This window comes from Martes martes (genome assembly GCF_963455335.1).
Source record: "Martes martes genome assembly, chromosome: 8".
NCBI lineage: Eukaryota > Metazoa > Chordata > Mammalia > Carnivora > Mustelidae > Martes > Martes martes.
This window is the reverse complement of record NC_137895.1, coordinates 100,662,533-100,682,932: the sequence shown is the minus strand read 5'-3', so window position 1 is coordinate 100,682,932 and position 20,400 is coordinate 100,662,533. Positions and strand designations below refer to the sequence as shown.

Genomic DNA, 20,400 nt, shown 5'->3' with positions numbered 1-20,400 from the left:
AACTTTTTTTTAAAAGATTTTATTTATTTGCCAGTGAGAGAGCACAAGCAGGGGGAGTGGCAGGCAGAGCGGCCAGAGGGAGAAGCGGGCTCCCTGCTGAACAAGGAGCCCAAGATGGGACTTGATCCCAGGACCCTGAGATCATGACCTGAGCTGAAGGCAGACGCCTAATGGACTGAGCCACCCAGGTGTCCCTTCAGTCCACTTTTATCACATTTTAATTCTTTGTAAATTAATACACCACATGGTGACAACTTCCAGCCAGATTATCTGATCAACCAGAATATCCCTGGGCTCAGGAATCAGCAGTCATCTAGTTCAGAAATTCAGCTCTGCAGCTGGGGTGAACAGATCCCTTGGATCTCAATGTGTTCAACTGTCAAACAGGGGAAGTGCTAGCCGTATCTGCAGGCTGTGGTACAGATTAAAAGAGAAAATACCTGTAAAAATGTCACACATGGATGTCCTTGAGGCTACTTTAAAAATATTGACATTTGAGCAAATATTTTATATAAGTCTATCTATACCGAACTTAAACTTCGAGGCTTCTTTTAACTGGCCTGGCCACTGCCCACCTCACGATTAAACTAAATTAAACCTATAGCAAGTTTCAAAAACAAGGTTTGTAAATTGCACCTCATACTCCCAGGAAGAAGCCCACTGGCCACAAAGCTACTAAAGCTTCTGCTTCAAGGCCCTTCCTTTGCAGAGGCCCCTTTTAAGGCCCTGGGGGGTTGGGGCGGTGGTGGAGGCGGGAGCTAAGGACCAGTTCACATGGTCATATGTATCCGTGAAACTTATAAGCTATTTTTGTATCTTTTTTCCTAAAAAAAGGTCCCCACGATTATATAAGCTTCAGGTCCCAAATCCAAGATTTGGATCTGGGATTTAAAAAGGAAAAAAAAAAAAAAAAAAAAAAAGCAACCACCATAACAAAACTAGGCACTGGTCAGAAAATCCTTCCACTCCCAGGATCCCATGGGTACAGGGCTTCAACCAAGGTCTTCCAAATGACAGACATACTCCCCAACTAAGTTCCAGTTGGGGTTCGGGGGGGTGGGGCATTTGGCAGCAGGGGGTTCCTGGCTGTCGGTGGCTGCACAGGCCTGAGGAGGGGTGAGGCTGAGAAGGCTCTGACAGGATTGAGACTGGTAGGCAGGGAGAGCCAGCTGGGGCGTGGGATGCAAGGGTGTATGTGGGAAGCAAATGTGGAAGAGAAGGGGCACAAAGACTCAAATGTAGACTTTGGGTACACTGTCACCCCTAGGCGAGTGTGTGGAGTAACGGAGTGCCTACAACCCCTTTTCCTTGCTCAATAACAGTCTGACACACGGAGGATGAAATGCAGTGTACATCATGAGACTACAGGAGGCAAGGGAATGCCGCCAGAGCTAGGGCGGGGAGAAGGGAAGGAAGGGGGGACCCTGGGGTGGGGGTGGGATGAAGTGGACCGTATTGCATATGCTAAAGCAGTGTGTTTCAGACAGCAGGGGCATCTGTTTAAGTCCAAGAGAGAGAAGAGGATTGCAGAAATCATCCAGCAGAGATGTTTATCACCTGAGAAAACAGGCCCTTTCGGGGCACAGTGAGAAGCAACGGGCTGGCTGGGCTCCCACAGCACATCCCCCTCCCTCCTCTCTGATGGGTCTGCCCCTCCTCTTGCCTCTTCTTTTCCTTTCCTGCCCTTTCTGTTCCTGTTTTCTCCTCTTCCTTCCCTTGTACAGGCCTGAAGTATCCTAACCCCCCTTTTTAAAAGATTTTATTTTATTTATTTGAGATAGTGAGGGAGAGAGTCAGAGAGAGAGAGAGAGGATGAGCAGGGAGACGGGGCAGAGGGAGAGGGACTCCCAGCTCAGTACGGAGCTCGAGGGACTCAGTCCCAGGACTGTGAGATCATGACCGGAGCTGAAGGCAGACACTTAACCCACTGAACTGCCCAGGTGCACCCTCTCCCCCATTTTCAATGCTTTCTGGATTTTACACATTATGGGTTCTCTCTCAGTAATGTCTAGCTAGTATGCAGTAACGTGGGTTTTCCTCCCCTTTTAATTCATGACACTGGTCTTCAGTGGAGAAATGGCCCTTTGCTCCTGTTGTGACTTGATCTGGCCTAGGGCTGCCCAAGGGTTGCCCTGTCCCATTGCCAAGTGGCTAATTAGCTGCTCTTTCTCCAACCCTCCCAAATACTTGTCATGAGAATTTCTCTCTTGGGTTTAGATTTGCCAAATCTAATCTTTGTAAATACAAACAAGGTGAGACTTTTTCCTTAGCAGGCATTTTGGCAAATGAAACAATAAATGCTTTCTTCCAGCCAAGATTCTAACAAGAAGAAAGATAACAGCATTATACCCTGTAGTTGTCCTCATGAATCTGAACAGGTGTAATTGTTGGGTTCTCACTCTACCTGAGATCATACATGGTCCCTCTGTGGTCTTTTTTTAAGTGTAGAATTCAATGAATTTTAGTCTATTCACAATGTTGTGCAAGCATCCCCAGTATCTTAATGCCAGAACATTTCTATTCCCCTCCTAGCAGTCACTCCCAATTCAACCCTCCTTTCATCCCCTGGCAACCACAACCACAAGCCCACCTTCTGTCTTTAAGAAATCTTATACCGGCGTCACCTGAGTGGCTCAGCTGTTTGAGCTAGGAGTCTCAGGATGGAGTCCCCCATTGGGCTCCCTGCTCAGCAGGGGTCTGCTTCTTCCTCTGACCTTCTCCCTCTCATGCTCTCTCTCAATTAAATAAATAAAATCTTTAAAAAAAAAAAAATCTGCTTATTCCAGGGACGCCTGGGTGGCTCAGTAAGTTAAGTGGTGGCTTTTGGCTCAGGGCTCAGGTCATGATCCTGGGGTCCTGGGATCGAGTCCCACAACAGGCTCCTTGCTCGGTGGGGAGCCTGCCTCTTCCTCTGCCTGCTGCTCCCCCTGTTTGTGCTCTCTCAGTCTCTCTGACAAATAAATACAATCTTAAAAAAAAAGGAGGGGGGCGCCTGGGTGGCTCAGTGGGTTAAAGCCTCTACCTTCGGCTCAGGTCATGATCCCAGGGTCCTGGGATCAAGCCCCGCATCGGGCTCTCTGCTCTGAGGGGAGCCTGCTTCCCCCTCAGTCTCTGCCTAATTGTGATCAAATAAATAAATGAAAATTAAAAAAAAAAAAGGAATGTGCTTATTCTGGGCATTTCATATAAACGGAATCATACCAAATGTGCCCATTTCTCAGCATGACATTAACATAACAAAAACATTAGGGTAACAGTTTCAAGGTCCATCCATGCATTCATCTGTCGGAGCACAAATAGTTGTTTCCACTTTTTGGCCTTTATAACAATGCTATCAACATTTGTGTATAAGTTTTTGTGTGAACACACGCCTTCAATTCTCTTGAGTATAGAACTAGGGGTGGGATGGCTAGGTCACGCTGTCACTAACTTTGACACTGTTCAACTGTTTCCCATGGTGGCTGCACTGTTTTCCATTCCCATCAGCGACCCACGAGGGTTCCAATTCTCCACAGCCTCACCAACACTTGCTTATTCCATTTTTTTTTTTAATAACCATACCAGCAGGTGTGAAGTGGTATGTCACTTTGATTTTAATTTGTATTTCCTAAATGACTAATGAGTTGAGCATTTTTCTGTGTGCTTATTGGCCATTTGTATGTCTTGCTTAGACAAGTGTCTATTCATATCCTTTGCCCATTTTTTAATTGAGTTATGACTTTTTATTATTGAATTATAAGAGTTCTTGACAGATTCTGGATACTAGATCCTTATTAGATATATGGTTTAGAATTTTTTTTTAATTCGATGGGTTATCTTTTCATTTTCTTGGTAGTATCCTCTGATGTACAAAAGTTGGAAATGATCTACTTCTTTCTGTATCGAGCATCTCAATATTACTTGAAGATTTGGGAAGAATTAAAAAAACATTTTAAAATTATATATTTATTTATTTATTAAAGATTTTATTTGTTTATTTGAGAGAGAGGGAGAGGGGAGAGGTCAGAGGGAGAAGCAGACTCCCCACTGAGCAGGGAGCCTGATGCAGGACTTGATCCCGGGACTCTAGGATCATGACCTGAGCTGAAGGCAGTCGCTTAACCAACTCAGCCACCCAGGAGCCTTATTTTTAAATTTTTTTTTAAGTAGGCTCCACACTCAGCATGGGGCCCAATGCTGGGCTTGAACTTACAACCCTGAGATCAAGACCTGAGCTGGGTCAAGAGTCAGATGCTCAACCCACTAAGCCACCCAGGAACCCCTAAAAATTACATATTTTAGAATAAAAAAATACTTTATAAAACCAAAGGGTAAGACTTGAAAAAACTGGGAGCTTTTGGTGATCTGATGACCTAGGTCCCATAAATAATTATGTCAGGTTCTTAGCATAAATAATATAAATGCACGCCATCTAGTTTACTACTTTTTTCATTAAAAAAAGTTATTTAAAAATAATCTCTACACCCAACATGGGGCTTGAACTCACAACCCTGAGATCTAGAACTGGATACTCTATTGACTGAGCCAGCTGGGTGCCCCTATTTACTCCTCTTTCAGAAGAACCAACGAAGAATTTAAAAATGGAGTCAGATTATCCTTTGGCTAGAGAATGAGGATTTCTAGAAGCACTTACAGCTCAACGTTTTTTGTCAGGGCCCCAGTATATTGGTACTCGAACTATAATCAATCTTTCCCCCTTTTGTCGGAGGTAGATACCATAGGAGCCTTACAGGGCACAACTCCAGCTGGCCTGCTTGCTGGCTTCCAAACTGAAGTTTTGTATTTATGGACAGCGATTCAGAGTGGTGTCCAAGTCCATCTGAGTTTAGAATTGCTACCACAGCAGAAATCAGAAACTTCAGGAGCTAGAAGGCATTTACCATGTCTACGTGGATGCTACTTCTCATTACAGCATACACAACTATACAGTGATCAGAACTTTAACCTCCTGGGATCTCATATCCTCCTCAGATCTGCACGCGACATGTGCGCATGAATCCTTTTTCTTTTACAGTGAACTGCCTGCAAAATTACTATCTCACTGTTTATAATTTTATGTAGCAGTATGACCATGTAGGCTTTTCTTATGAAAATGCCATAGCAACATGAATACTTGGTACTGAAAGCATCTTTAATGGACAAAAGCTTTTTATTTTGCATTTAAACTTAGCCTGTGCTTGGACTGGGGGCATTTTTAAATTTATTTTTTGTTGTTAAAAGATTTCATTTATTTATTGACAGAAAGAGAGAGAGCATAAACAGAGGGAACAGGAGAGGGAGAAGCAGACTCCCCACTGAGCAGGGAGCCCGATGTGGGACTTGATCCCAGGACCCCGACCCAAGCTGAAGGCAGACGCTTGACTGACTGAACCACCCAGGTGCCCCGGAGTGGGGCATTTACATAGTCAACTTGATGACTTCATGTGAGCCAAGAACAAAACCTGGGTCTGATCATTTTTGGGCCTGATCTTCGCCCTGCTTTCTGACCAATGTCCTTATAGCTAGAAAGCAGTAACATTCTACCAGAAGCCTCTATTACTAACAACTTTGGTACATATGGCGCTTAGATAGAATACTTCATTCAAGGTGTCCGGAATTTAATGAATCTTGCTTTATCTTCAAAGCCAGTGCCTGAATAGAGAGGAACTTGGATTTAAAAACCAGTCCATTTTAAGCCCAAAGGCAATTCTTACCCAGAAATTACTTATCTTTATTTTTAGTGCCTTACTCGCTACCTCCCTTCTCATTTTGAAAACAGGCAGAAATAAAGACACATGCAACATCTTTGGGGCTGCATGAATCATGGACAGGCTTTGAAGGTCTCTAGGGAACTACTGAGGCTTCACCACGAGAACTCCGGGGGGGGGGTCCTAAATCTTCTGGCCCCCGACTTCAGCAGTTGCTGGAAAAATGTCAACACACACACACACACACACACACACACACACACACACACACACACACACAGAGACACCCCTACCTTAAACACTCTATGCTTGAGAAGGGCAGTTTGCCTAGAACAGCTTTTCCTGGCAGCTGCAACTAGGCCACCTCATTTTTGTTAAAGCTACAAGTCACAGTTTATTAACTGTATTCAGAAATGTGAGTCAGTCGATGAAGAGAAGGCTGGAGTGCTTGAGGTAGGTGACGCAAGTCAGAAAGGGAAAGATGGAACTAGGAGTCCAACCCCCTTATGGAAAAAATTCCTCCATATTTAACCTTCTCATCAAAAGTGTGAAACAGAGGTGAGGATACGAGTTAGACGGTAGAGATGACAATGATATCATTGACATCATAATATTAACAGTAACATTCAGTAAGAAGAATATATTTGAAGAACAAGTGATGTTAGCAAATGGCATTTCTAACAAGTTCCTAGGACGCAAGCCAGGAGATGCTAGGAGGTGCCCATGCTGCTGGTCCCAAGACCATGCTTGGAAAGGGAGGGATAAGTATTTATTACGGGAAGGAAGGAACAATTATTTAGAACTACTTTGGGGGCGGGGGGCGCCAGGGTGGTTCGGTCTGTTAAGCATCTGCTTTTGGCTCAGGTCATGATCCCAGGGTCCTGAGATGGAGTCCCGAGTCGGGAGCCTGCTTTTCCTTCTCCCTCTGCCTGCCGCTCCCCCTGCTTGTGCTCACTTGCTCTCTATCAAATAAACAAAAATCTTAAAAAACAAAACTACTTTGGGTCAGGCCTGGTCAAAGGTTTACACATTTTACCTCATTCAGTCCCACTGAGCTTCCCAGTTTGCTCTCCCCACTTTTCCAGAGCGGAGGAGAATGAACACATCTGCGCCACGGGTATGACGGAGTGATTCTCTGGAAGTCGGGCATTTCTTTGACGACTACACTATTTTTAAAAATTCACGTAAATTTCGCACTCTTTCCAAATATTGCTTGTTATGAATTAAATCCAATTTAAATAACTATTAGATAAACTGCTTAATGCTTAACCTCAATCCTTTAGTGAAACTGCCCTTCGGGAACACGAGGAAATGGATGGCTGAAGTTTAATAATTACTCTATGGTGACACAACTAGTACATACTTAATCTGAACACAGTCTGTACCTGGGCCAGCAGGTGTTGGAAGACAATGCACATCCCACTCTTTTATTCCGCCATTTTACCACCACCTACCCGAAAGGTCTATCAGGTTTTTCTCTCCGACTCCTTTATGGGTCCTCTATTGTTCTAATCAAACTGGACCACCTGCTGTTCCTCAGATTCTCTCACTTTTCCTGATCTCCACATGTATGTTCATTATTCTTTGTAACTAGAAAGATTCCTCTCTCATCTCTACCTTACTAGAATCTTCTATAACCTTTAAGGTCCAGCTGAAATACCATTTCCTTTTTGAAGACCAGTCCCATTTTTGAAAGGCTGCCGCACTGAACACCTCCAGTGAGTTCTGATGGCTGCCCAGACAGATTTAAGGTCAGTGGCTATATAAATATTTTTGTTGAATTAGGTTGGGCATATAGTCTCATTACAGAGGCACATGCCTCTGTCAATGAATGATTCTATTTGACATTAAAGTTATACTGGCATTCAAAACATGAAGTTTTGGGGCACCTGGGTGGCTCAGTTGGTTATGCATCTGCCTTCAGCTCTGGTCATGATCCCAGGGTCCTGGGATTGAGCTCCACTTTGGGCTCTCTGCTCAGCATGGAGTCTCCCTCTCCCTCTGTCCTTCCTCCCTGCTCTTGCTCGCTCTCTCTCTCAAATGAATAAATAATCTTTAAAACACAAACAAACAAAAAAACAAAACAGAGCATGAAGTTAAATGCAATGTAAGATATCAGAGTGCAGACAAAAAGGAGATGCAAGAATGTATTTAAAAGAAATTGCCAGGGGTGCCTGGGTGGCTCAGTCGGTTGAGTGTCTGGCTCTTGATTTCAGCACAGGTCTTGATCTCAGAATTATGAGATGGAGCCCCACGTCAGATGTGGCACTGGGCATGAAGCCTGGTCAGGATTCTCTCTCTCCCTCTGCCCCACTCCCCTCTCTCTAAAAAAAAAAAAAAAAAAAAAAAAAAAAAAAAAAATCTTCAAAGAGAAAGATTTAGATTATGATAAAATCTGTGGCTATGAATTAGAATAAAGTCTCAAAATGTAGACTCTACCTAGACTTTGAGAATTGGAAGAAGGCTTGGAAATCATCTAAGACTACCCCCTTATTTTCTAGTAGTAGAATTTCTGGACCCCGTTTGTATTATGGTCAGAAGTCACATTTGTTTAGTTAATGCTGTTTAATTTCCATCTAGCTTGGCTTTGGTCTCTTTATATTGTAATTTCAGTGCTACCTGAAGAAAGCTTTTTGCACTGAATAACAGATTTAGTTCCGAAGGGCCAGACCTGACTTTGGTCCAAGGGGAACTGAACTGCAGGACCTACTTTGATTTTAACGGTTTTTAACCTTAGTCATGCTAACCTGAACCTCTGAGGAATGAATCCTTACCCCACCAAGTGCAATTTCTTCCTTCCTTCCTTTTAAAAAAAAAAAAAGAAAAAAAAGAAAAGATTTATTTATTTATTTGAGGGAGAGAGAGAGGAGGGGCAGAAGGAGAGAGAGAGAATCCTGAAGCAGACTCCCTGGTGAATGGAGAGCCCAAAATGGGCTCAATGGTATGACCCTGAGACTATGACCTGAGATGAAATCAAGAATCAGACACTTAGGTGCGCCTGGGTGGCTCAGTTGTTAAGCATTTGCCTTCAGCTCAGGTCATGATCCCAGTGTCCTGGGATCGAGCCTCACATTGGGCCGAGCTTCTCCCTCTCCCACACCCCTGCTTGTGTTCCCTCTCTCGCTGTGTCTCTCTGTGTCGATTAAATAAATAAAATAATACCTTAAAAAAAAAAATCAGCCTCTTAACCGATGGAACCACCCAGACACGGCCCAGGTGCAATTTCTGATCAGTCTAACAGCCAAGCCACAGTCATGGCCAACACTAGAGATGACCACTCATACTAAGCAGGTGGCCATCTAGTCCATTTGGCCAGCTCCAGCTTTGGCTGCTGAGAGGTATTTCATGTGCTGACTCCATCTTGGCTTACCCACATAAGTGAAGAGAACAGGACACCAAGGGCATTTATCTTTTCCACCCCCACACTCTCTTCGCAATCCCAGTATGATCAAGAGCAGGGACTTTAGAGCGGGGTAGAAACAGGTTTGACCTCTGACAAGTTACTTAACCTCTGAAGGCCCCAGTTTCCTATCTGCACAAGGGTGAGGATAACAGTACTTTAATTATCTCATGGGTAACCTGGCAGGCGTAGGTGGGGTATGTTGAGTACTTCAAATGATGTCGTAGGCATACTAAGTCTTTCATGAATGTCAGCAATTGTTACTACAGACCAGGTGTGGTGATCCATCAACAAGAATTGTGTTCTCTGCTCTTTGTACAAGCCCCTCCGTGGTGTTTCAAGCCCTCCCTGATTCCATTATGATACCAACACTGACTCCTAAAACCCTATCTGTATTCTAACTTTCCTCCTGAGCTCAAGCTTGGGTTTCGTAGCTCTTAAGACACCTGGAGGTGGCCTGGGAACCTAGAGCAAACCCAAAATAAGACCACTGCTTGGCAGGGCACAGTACGGGACATTCCTCTTGACCTCTCTGCATTTGTGAGATATCATTATCTTTCCAGCAGAAGGACTGAGTGGGTTTTTTGTTTTTTTGAAATTGCTTCTTCATCCTCCATTTAATCAGCGGCCAAGTCATACAGTCACATGCTCACTTAGTCAATAAATACTTCTTGCCTTTTTCAGAAGCTAGGTATGGTGTTCCACTCTGGGAAATACTGTGGTGGGCAAAACTGACATGGTTTCTGCTCTCATCCACAAATACGGAATCACTAATGGGAATATACACGTGGGAGGAAATTTCAGTGGGTATGAGAAAGTACAACAGGGGACATCATACAAAATCAGAGTCAGGGGCTCCTGGGTGACTCAGATGGTTATGCGTCTGCCTTCAGCTTGGGTGGTGATCCCAGGGTCCTAGGATAGAGCCCCACATCTGCCTCCCTGCTCAGCGGGGAGCCTGCTGCTCCCTTCCCCTTTGCCTGACCCTCCCCCTGCTTGTGCTTTCTCTCTCTCTGTCAAATAAATAAATAAGATCTTTAAAAAATAAAATAAAATAAAGTAAGAGTCAGGAAAGAACTCTCAGATCACAGGAAGTGACAATCTGAACTGAGACCCCAAAGATGAAAGGAGTCTGTCAGGTGAATAATGAATGAAGAACATTGTGGGTAGCTGCATTAGCAGGTACAAAGTAGGAAACCACTTAATGCCTTTCTCTGAGGAACTGAAAAGAAGGCAGTGTGGCTAAAAAGTTGTGAGCTTGCTTGAGATGAGGCTGGTAAAGCAGGCAGGGGCTTACTAACTGTGTACAGAAGGGTTCTGAGCCGGAGAGGTACCGGATCCCACCACTTTCCTTGGGGGTGGAGGGGGGGCAAGAACAGAATCAGAGACCAGTTGGGAGGCTACTCGTGTGGTTCTGGTGACAGATGGCCAGCAACTGTGGCGATGGAGAAAAGGGGATGTATTGGAGACACAATTTGGAGGTGGTATTGACAGGACCTGGGGACTGGGATGTGGGGAGAGGCTGAAAGGGAGGTGCAAGGCTGAGTCTTAGATTTCTGGCGTGAGCAGCTGTAGATGCAAGTGTATGCAGAAGCTACTTTTCAAAAGATTCTGTGTTCTTAAAATACCTCACACGAGATCCCTATTTTCCCCTCTTGGTGCAGCCACCTTGTCTCTGAGTCCGTATAACCATCTGGATCATTGTTCTTTCTCATTGGCTTCCCTACTTCCTGTCTGTGTTTGCTTCAAATCACCCCATGCTGATAATCACCCCATTATTTTCCCAATACAGCTCTGGTCATATTATTTCTCTTTCAAATACCTCCCATGGTTCCCTATCACTGACTTAATTAAGACGAACCCCTTGCTTTGGCTCTCCAGGCTCTATGATCTACCTTTCCAGTCTTCTTTATTTTTTTTTTTTAATGGGGGGGAGGGGCCCAGGGAGAGGGAGGGAGAATCCCAAGCAGTCTCCATGACCGGCGCAGAGTCCAACGTGGGGCTCCATCCCAGGACCCCGAGATCATGACCCGAGGAGAAAAAGTCGGACCCTCAACCGACTGGGCCACCCAGGTGCCCCTCCGGTCTGATTTCCACCACTTCCCTATTTAAGTCCTGTTTTAGCGCCAGTGGACTACTTCCTGTTCCACCATGTCCACTCCATGTCCACCACTCCAACGCCTTTGCTCACGGTATTCCCTTCCGTCTCACCATCTCAGTCTGCTGGAACCTTATTCAGCTTTCAAAGTTCATTAAAGGTCCAATCTCAATCTTATACAGCTTTGTAATTCTCTTATGGCACTTAAATTTCTGTCTTTTATTGCGGCTGTTAGAGTACTTATCTCCAGCTCATTCCCTACCCCCCAACTGTAGACAATACTTTGGAGTGCCTGGCTCTGATTACTCATACTGCAGGGCCCATTGTAGGGTTTAACTCCCAGTAGGTACCTTTGCTTGAATTACTTGGAACAACTCGTGTTATGGATGAGGGAGCAGAAGGCTAGCTGAGGACAAAGCACAAGCAGACACCCCTCAAGCTCTCCCCTCCCCCCACTCCTGGGTGGGATAGGTGTAACATTCCTCCCAGAAACTCCCAGCTATCTTTTTTTTTTTTTTTTAAAGATTTTATTTGTTTATTTGACAGACAGAGATCACAAGTGGGCAGAGAGGCAGGCAGAGAGAGAGGAGAAAGCAGGCTCTCCAAGGAGCAGAGAGCCCGATGCGGGACTCGATCCCAGGACCCTGGGACCACGACCGGAGCCAAAGGCAGAGGCTTTAACCCACTGAGCCACTCAGTCGCCCACTTCCAGCTATCTTAATGTCAATGCTTCGCTAGAGGGAAAAACAGCCTTAGCTTGATAACAGCAATGCATACAGTGTCCTGAGGGTCTTCTTTAGCATATCAAAGTCCTTTTGGACACCTCCCATTTTCTCTACCTCTCCCAACTCCCAAGTATATAAATGGCCACTTTTTACAACCCAGGGTCCTGTCCCTGTGCTTTCATAAAATCACCCTTTTGCGCAAAGATGTCTCAAGAATTCTTTCTTGGCCATCAGCTCCAGAGCTCACCAACATTCCAGAACTACATCATTAAGTATCCTAAAGAGTAATAAGACCCCAGGTGTTGAAGGGGAGGTTATTTTCCAGTAGTATTTGACAACACCATAGCAAAATTGACCTTTCATCAAATTCCTTGTGATCTTACAAAAGACAAACATACATGCATCCCTTTAATGGAGTTTTCTGGCTGTTTAAAATAATCCAAGGCAGCGGTACTCAGAAACTTATTCTTTCCTTGAAGTACTGAATATAAAAAATTATAGCGTCTAAGTCAGGATTTTTCAAACTACTTGTAACTGACTAATGGGTCCTGAAACTAATTTAGTGGGACAAAACAGTGCTGAAAAACAAAACAGAAACTAGCTACATACACAGCTTATATAAGGATAAAGAATGTTCCCTGAAACTTTTGTTTTATATATATATATGAAACTATATATATATATATATATATATATATATATATATTTGGGTCATGATTAAATATTTTTCACCATGGGTTGCAGTCAAAAAGGTCTGAAAGCTACTGCATTAATGATTTACTGCCTACCCCAAGATCAGTACATAGAACTTGAGCAGGAAAAGTAAGATGTTAAGAAAATAGCAATGAGAGGGGCGCCTGGGTGGCTCAGTGGGTTAAAGCCTCTGCCTTCGACTCAGGTCATGATCCCAGGGTCCTGGAATCGAGCCCCACATCGGGCTCTCTGCTCAGCAGGGAGCCTGCTTCCTCCTCTCTCTCTCCGCCAGCTTCTCTGCCTAGTTGTGATCTCTGTCTCTCAAATAAATAAATAAAATATTTAAAAAAAAGAAAATAGCAATGAGACTGTCTAACTAAAAGTTATTCACACTTTAGGGGTGCCTGGGTGGTTCAGTCTGTTAAGCATCTGACTCTTGATTTTTAGCTCAAATCAGGATCTCAGGGTTGTGAGATCAAGCCCCTTTCTCACCGGAGCATAGAGCCTGCTTAAGATTCTCTCTCTCCCTCTGCCCCTTCCGTCTCCCCACCCCAAACACTCTCTCTCTAAAAAACAAAAACTCTTAAAAAAAAAAAAAAAGATATTCATACTTTAAAACGTGAATGTCTGATATACCTAACTCTTCCCTTGGGGTGTCTGTAAGTGCCTTTAACCCACATTAATTGTGAATTAATAGAAAGTGGGTCAGAATCATTTTGGACTATAGGCCTTCTTGGTACATCTGACAAGGATTTCCTCTAGTATCCCCATTACCCAAGACAGCGGGCGTTCTGGAACCAGGAACTCCACTGCTGAAAGGCTACGGGTCTCTAGGTTACAATACACAGAAATGGTAATACCTTTGTAAGGAAAACATTTACAACCAGAGTGCACTCTTTCTTCCATGCACGTGTCAAGCCTATCAGTTTCTGTCTGCATGTAGATATTTAATCCATACCTAGAAAACACAATCCTATATATCAGTGCGGAATAGCTATGCCTGATACGAGGCAACAGCACATGGGAGATAGGAAGGGGGGATCTGGGAAATGGCAGAATGGCAAGGGGGTTCAGGAGTACAGTAGATGTTTTACACCAAGTGTTTATCACTTGATGACTGATGGTGATGGGAGGAGAGTAGAGGGGAAGGATATGGAGAAAACAATTTCCCAGTCAGCTGTATGCCCCACGATAGCACAGCAGTAGCTCTCCAGGTGTGCACAGGCAGTATTCGATCACATCAGCACAAAACGGACAAATTCCAGGCCCTAATTTCAGCCCTAGCTCCATTCAACAGGTTGCCCCTAATAATTTGTTGCTACTTATGTTACGTTCTCAATTTATAGTGGGGAAATCAACAGTGAGCTTCCAAATGAATGAATGTAAACACTCTTAATTGCCAATTACAACCCCAACAAATAACTGGGTGAGAAACAAGTCTCAAGGAGTAGAAGTTCAAAGCTGCTGTGGTGTGAAGAACTCTAGATTGAGGGTTTTGATAAATCTGGGTTAGATCTGAGAGACACAGAGGTGCCTTTTGCCTTGAAAGTTTTACACTTCTACAAGGGAGGGAAAAGGGGACCTTTAGTTGGAAGAAAGGAAGATCAGCTTGGTTTTATATGTAAAAGGCAAGTAACAATTATATCAGCTGCTAAGGTTATTTAAATATAAATTAATGCCTCTCACATTATCTAGATCTAGTTAACACCCTTAGGTGATATCATATTCAATGTCTCTACTGACTACTGGATACATTCCAAACTTCTTTCTGGCATTTAAGGAATCCCACATCTAACTTTTATCCCCAACTTCTCATGACTCTGATCTCTAATCTGCTCTTGTCCCAGTCCTGTTTGCTTAATTCTTCCCTACCCCTACTCTCCTAGCTAGAAGTCCCATAACCTTCATAAAACCTTCCAACTACTCAAATATTTATGCATCAGCTCTTGACCTTTGAATTCCTACAGGACTTTACAAGCTGTCCTTTTAGGTAGGCATTAGTGTCCTCATTTCATAGATAAGCAAATTGAGGCCCAGAAGAGTTAAGGGACTCGCCCAGGGTCCCACAGTCCGCCAGCAGCGCAGGGCTAGGTCTGACTTGCTTGCCTTCCCAAGTCCACACTTTTTTTCTCATTGTGTCATGTTGCTTCCTTGTATTAAAAAATCAAGGAGGAAGGATGCAGCAAAAAAGCCTATAAAGCAGTTATAATACAGCTTGTTGTGACATAAAGTCAGACACATCACATCCTTTGAAGCATATGGGTAATAAACGCTTGGAGTAGCATAGTTTTTAAAGAGGGTTGTCAGTCCTGTTTCCCAAGCCCAGTATTAAAATGATATCTCAGGATAAATGACAGGTAAGTAAAGTTAAGAGGGGGGAAAAAGCAACAAGGTATAAGAAGAAAACATCAAAAACAAGATAGAAAAGAGAAGTAAGTGTAATATAAGCTGGCAAGGCAGAAAAAGACTCCGAACATGCAAGTACAGAATTCGGGGCTTAGGGGCCAACAAAGCTAATACCTAAGTTAGGGAGCCTCTCCCTATCGACAAGAAGCGCGCATGTGTGAGAGTTGATATTAATAACAGACAGCAGTACACATGGACAAAGAGTGGAACTCAAGAGAGAGACAAATAAGGATAGGTCGTGGGGACACAGGAGAGATCATGGCATGATGAGACGGTGGTGGCGCCAAATGAGGGGCCAGAAGAGTACAGCAGGGGTCACAGAGAAAGGTAAAGAGGTTCAGAGGGCACGGCGCCCCCAGACTCGAGGAAAGACTTGTCTTCCTCTCGATAGCTGGTCATCGTGATTGAAGATTCACATCCGCACCCCACAAAGCCTTTCTGGGTGGCTCCGGAAAGTGAGGGGGGGGTCACGTCCCCATTCCCCGGGGACTCCGCGAGGGGGCGGAGCGAGGCAGGAGGGTCCTTACCCATAAAGATGGAGATGATGAGCCGCAGCGCCTGTTCCGACGCGCCCAGAGACGTCGCCAACTTGTTAAGGCTCAGCTCCTCGAAACCAAACCGCAGCACCTTCGCCAGCTCCGCCACCGTTCCCACGTCCCCCTCAGCTGCGGACGCCATCTTTGCTCCGGGCGTCCCCCGGGGACCCCCCAGCTCCGCGCGCCCCGAATGTGGGCACAAGGCTGTAGCTTCACCCCCAATTCCGGCCCGGAGCCCGCCCACGGCGTGCGCATTGGCTGCGGGCCCGCCCAGTGGCTCCAGACTCCCCAGGCTATTGGTCGGCCTGAGAAGGGGCGGGGCTTAGGGCAGCAAGGTAGGCAGAGGGCGGGTCTGAACGTTTGTAAAGCAAAGGTGACTCCCGCCGAGAATGAGCGCGGGGCGGGCCGGGGGCGGGGCTTGGAATCGGGAACTGGAGTTGCGATTGGAAAAGTCTAAAGCCGGCGGCGAGGTGATTGTACAACTCGGTTCTAACTGCTTGGGGGAGGAGTCGGTGAGGGCGAGTGTCCTGCCGGCTCGTGCGCTGCCTTCCCATTGGCTGAGGCAGGAGCAGGCGAGAGTCGGGACGGGGGGGGGGGGCCGTCACCCGACCGCGAGGTTACTCTCGGTCGCCGGCGCGCCGGGGTTACTGGGGCATGTAACGGAGAGGGCGGGAATTCCTGGAGCGGCTTCGCGAGCGCCTCCTAACGGCAGCTCCGGGCCGTTCTCAAGCCGTTAGCACGCCGCCTTCACTGCGCATCCCTTTTCGCGCAATCTCCTGTATTAAACCCTTACCTCTCCCAAGAGGCGAGGAAACCAACGTAAGCCGTTTTAGTCCTTGTTGGTTTCATTTACGATAAACGAGTTTGTCACTATGTAAGTAGTGCAGGTTCATGGTAAAGGTTCAAACAGTTTAGAGACATAAAATAAGAGTTCTTTCCTCCCACCTTGCTTCCCGGTCTTACTTCCTACGGGTAACCACCGCTCGGATTGCACTAACGAAAATGTGCCGAGCGCTTCGCGTGTGCCTGGGACTGTGTTGGGCTCTGGGGAATATAATGATGAACCCAAAGCAATGGAATGGGCGTGCTGCACAGTCATAGTGTTAATGCATGTGTAATTGAAAGCAAAAGTAAGTGCTCTGAAGCAAAGGAGCAGGGTGCTATAAGAGTATGTAACAAAAGAAAACTGCATTTCTTGTAATAACTGGAATTTGCGGAACATTATTGTACATTATAGCTTATACTTCTGTAGCACTTTGCTCCTCACAAAGCATTTATAACCATATTATTTCACTTAATTTGGCTGTGAAACAGGATGTTAATTATGATGCCGTCTCATGGGCAGAGGCTTGGAGAAGTTAAGGAACTTGCTAAGTTCCTTTTCCAGTAAGCGTCAGAGACAGAATTTAAACTGAAATCTGTTAAATTTCACTTTCCTCTTCCCCGTTTTTAGGAAAAAAAACAAAAAATATGAAATATTCAGTACAGCTGAGAATAAGATACACCCCCCCCATTAGGAAACAAATATCTCATATACAATCGAGGAGCCTAGTATATGCCTACTCCGTGGCATTTCCCTCCTTCCCTTCTCAGAGGTCAGAACTTTACTGACTTTGGTATTTATCAGTCCCATGCCTATTTTTATACTTTACATAATGTGTACATCTAGAGAGAATATACAGTAAGTTTGCATGCTTTTAAACTTTATATCAGTGGGATTACAGTGAATGGATCATTTTGCAGGTTGTTTTTATGCTTAATATCTTTGTTGAGATATAGTCGTGTTTTCACGTGTAGTTCGAATCCACTCATTTACAGTGATGTAATATTCCGTTGTATGATCATACTTCATTTAGCTTTTCACAGTCATGTTGAGGAATACTTGGGTCATTTCCTATTAATTCGTGTATTGTTTTATGACAAACATTGCTGCAGTGAGCATTCTTTAAGCAAGAGTGAGAGTTTCTCTAGGACTGTGACTCCAAACCTTTTTTTTTTTTTTTTAATTAACTGAGATCTCCTGTATGAAATACATTGCTATCCAGTAAACACACATATTCATACAGTAGACAACAAACACATATAATACTCACACAAACATACCCACAATACACATGGTCATACTGATACTTTCTACTCTATTTTAGTTCATTAAAAAATTGCTGATCAGAATCCACTAACTTGATCAATACGCACTGGTAGTTCATGATCCTCACTGAGGAAAGACTTCCCTAGTGTTTATAATCAGACAGGGAATTATGGGTTGTAGCTTATGCACACTTTTAACTTCATTAGATTTTGTTGAATTGGAGTGTCTGGGTAGATGTTATTTAAGAACCTTAAAATATCTGACTTGCTGAATAAGTAAAATATATTTGTTAAAGCATCTAGTCAACTGGACCTTGTCTAAAAATGTAGAAAGTTGTGGGATGCCAGGGTGGCTCAGTAGCTTAAGCAACCGACTTGATTTCAGCTCAGGTAATGATCTCAGGGTCCTGAGATTGAGCCATGCCCACACGCCCACCCACAGGGCTCTGTCGGGGAGTCTGCTTTGGATTCTTTCTCCCTCTCCTTCTGCCCTCTCCTCCCTCTCCACTTGCACACACATGCACACATTCTCTCTTCTCAAATACATAAACAAGTCTAAAAAAATGTAGAAAGTTGTTTTTTGTTTGTGTCATACAACTGGATAACACGTCTGCCCCTTCTTGGGCTTCTGGTGTTCCAAGAGAAGGGTGGGCATGGGGCAGAGGCTGTGTCTATGTTGACACAACAGGTGCCTATTTTGCCTGCTCCTCAAGTGTTTGGTTAGCCACATTCTCTTCACTCCTTCCCTTCTCTCTACTGCGATCTTGGTGGTATGTCTTTCTATTTCTCCTTCCATCCTTCCCTTCCTTCTTTCCTTCCCATTGGCTCCTTGATCTCTATGATCATCAGTAGGGTTTCTCATCTTAGAACACCTTGGCTTTCTCTGAAGTTACTGCCCTCTTTTTCTTTTTCCTCCCTACCATAATTTTGTGAAAACAATCTTGCATTCTCATCATGGCAGAGATGGTTGGTATTTACTCAATATCCATGCATGTGCCTCCGTCTTCTCGACTCCCTGGCAGGCAGCTTGGGACCATGTGACTAGTTATGGCAGATGGACTATAAGCAGAAACGAAGTGTCATTTCCTGGCCAAGGTGGTAAAGAGCCAGGGTGACTCCCAAATGTCTGTCTTTCTTTGCTTCCTTTGCTTCTCTTTCCTTGCAGAAGCTGTATATTCTGTATGGCATTGTTAGAAGAAGGAGCTCTAGACTTGGCTTGAGTAAGAAATAAACCTTTGTGGTGTGAAACCCCAAGATTTAAATTTACTGCTTCAACTTACCCCAGCTAACACATTAAACCACCAGTCTTTACTCTCATTAAAATTTGGTATTCATTTTCACCATTTATGAAACTAATCACCCAAAGACCACCAACTACTCCTTAATAGTTATATTTACTTTCTCTACTCAGTCTCAGATTTTTAATTTCCAAGAGCTCTTTTTTTTTTTTTTAATGCTGGAATAACTTCTTTCTTTCCAGCATTCTTTTCTTTTTCTTTTAAAAAGATTTTATTTTTAAGTAATCTCTATACCCAACGTGGGACTTACACTTAGAACCCCAAGATCAAGAGTTGCACACTCCACTGACGGAACCAGCTGGGTCCCAGCATTCTTGTTTTATGTACACAATCTGCTATCTTAGCCTCCTGAGAACATAATTAGGGATTTTGGAGGAAGGTTTATTTCTTTCTTTTCTTCCTTCCTTCCTCTCCTCCTCCCTCCCTTTCTCCCTCCCTCCCACTCCACTTCTCTCTCTCCTTTTCTTTCTTTCTTCCTTCCTTCCTTCCTTTCTTTCTTTCTTTCTCTATTTGTCATTACCCTTCTATTCCTTGCATTTTTCCTTTTTCCTCTGGATTTTTGTTTTCTTTTTGTTTCTTTCATATCTTTTACGGTGATGACTGTCCTTCCATATACAAACAAGGAATCACAAAGTTGACTGGGTATAGGGATGACTGATATATATGTGGATTGTATATATGTGATTGGGCTGGGAGTCCTCCTTTTGGTTGGAAACTCCCAAATGTCAGCATGTGGAGGGTTTATTCTTTAGGATTCTACAGTTTCTTCAGAGGAACTGGCCAGTCTTCTGCCAGGAAGGCATGTACCTGTTTTAGCTCTATATCTCTCCTTTGTTCTTTGGAATGCCTACTGTTCCAGAGCCCAGAGTTTCTCATATCCATTTTCTCAGATTATAGCATCAGTTACCTGCCTGCTACTGGTGGGGTTGGGTACTTACCTAATGGTGATTGGTCGGGGAGGGGGTTTGAGTCTAGGCTTTCAGGCCTCCGAGTTGGCTCCTGGTGAACTCTTGCCCTCTGCTGTATCATCTAGCTCCCCTCCCCAACCATCTTTCCATTCTCCAAAAATGTATTTAAAAGATTCACCTGAAACTAGGGTGCAGGGGTGCAAGAGCCCCCGGTTCTGGGGGTTCCAAACAGACCAGGTTGAGCCACCTGCGGCTGACAAAATCCAAAGGCATAGAGATGAGTGGTGGTGAAACCGGAAAGGAATTTATTTCAGTGAGGCCGGCGCTAGTCAGACACAGGCTAATGTCTCAACGACAGTCTCCCAAGCGCTGAAGCTACTTCTAGGCTTATATAAGGCAAATGTGGGTACACGCAGGCGAGCAGTACAGGCCAGGTCAGTCATTACCTTGGGGTCAATCACTGATGGTTGGTGTGCTCCGGGCTCAGGGGGTTTTGCTTGAGGGGGTAGTTTTGGTTCCCCTCACAGGATGTATTGTTCACAGGGTCTTTTGTCTGAGCTA

General features: G+C 44.5%; 1 protein-coding gene across 1 annotated transcript in view; it reads right to left on the bottom strand.

The window, feature by feature from the left end:
- LPCAT3 (lysophosphatidylcholine acyltransferase 3) overlaps window positions 1-15,769 on the bottom strand; it is a 38,918-nt gene extending 23,149 nt beyond the window's left edge. The window contains exon 1 of the mRNA XM_080812542.1: window positions 15,537-15,769. Within this exon, the coding sequence (XP_080668668.1) occupies window positions 15,537-15,687 (151 nt within the window). The 5' untranslated portion in view covers window positions 15,688-15,769. The remainder of the gene's footprint in view (window positions 1-15,536) is intronic.
- Between the last annotated feature and the right edge of the window lie 4,631 nt (window positions 15,770-20,400).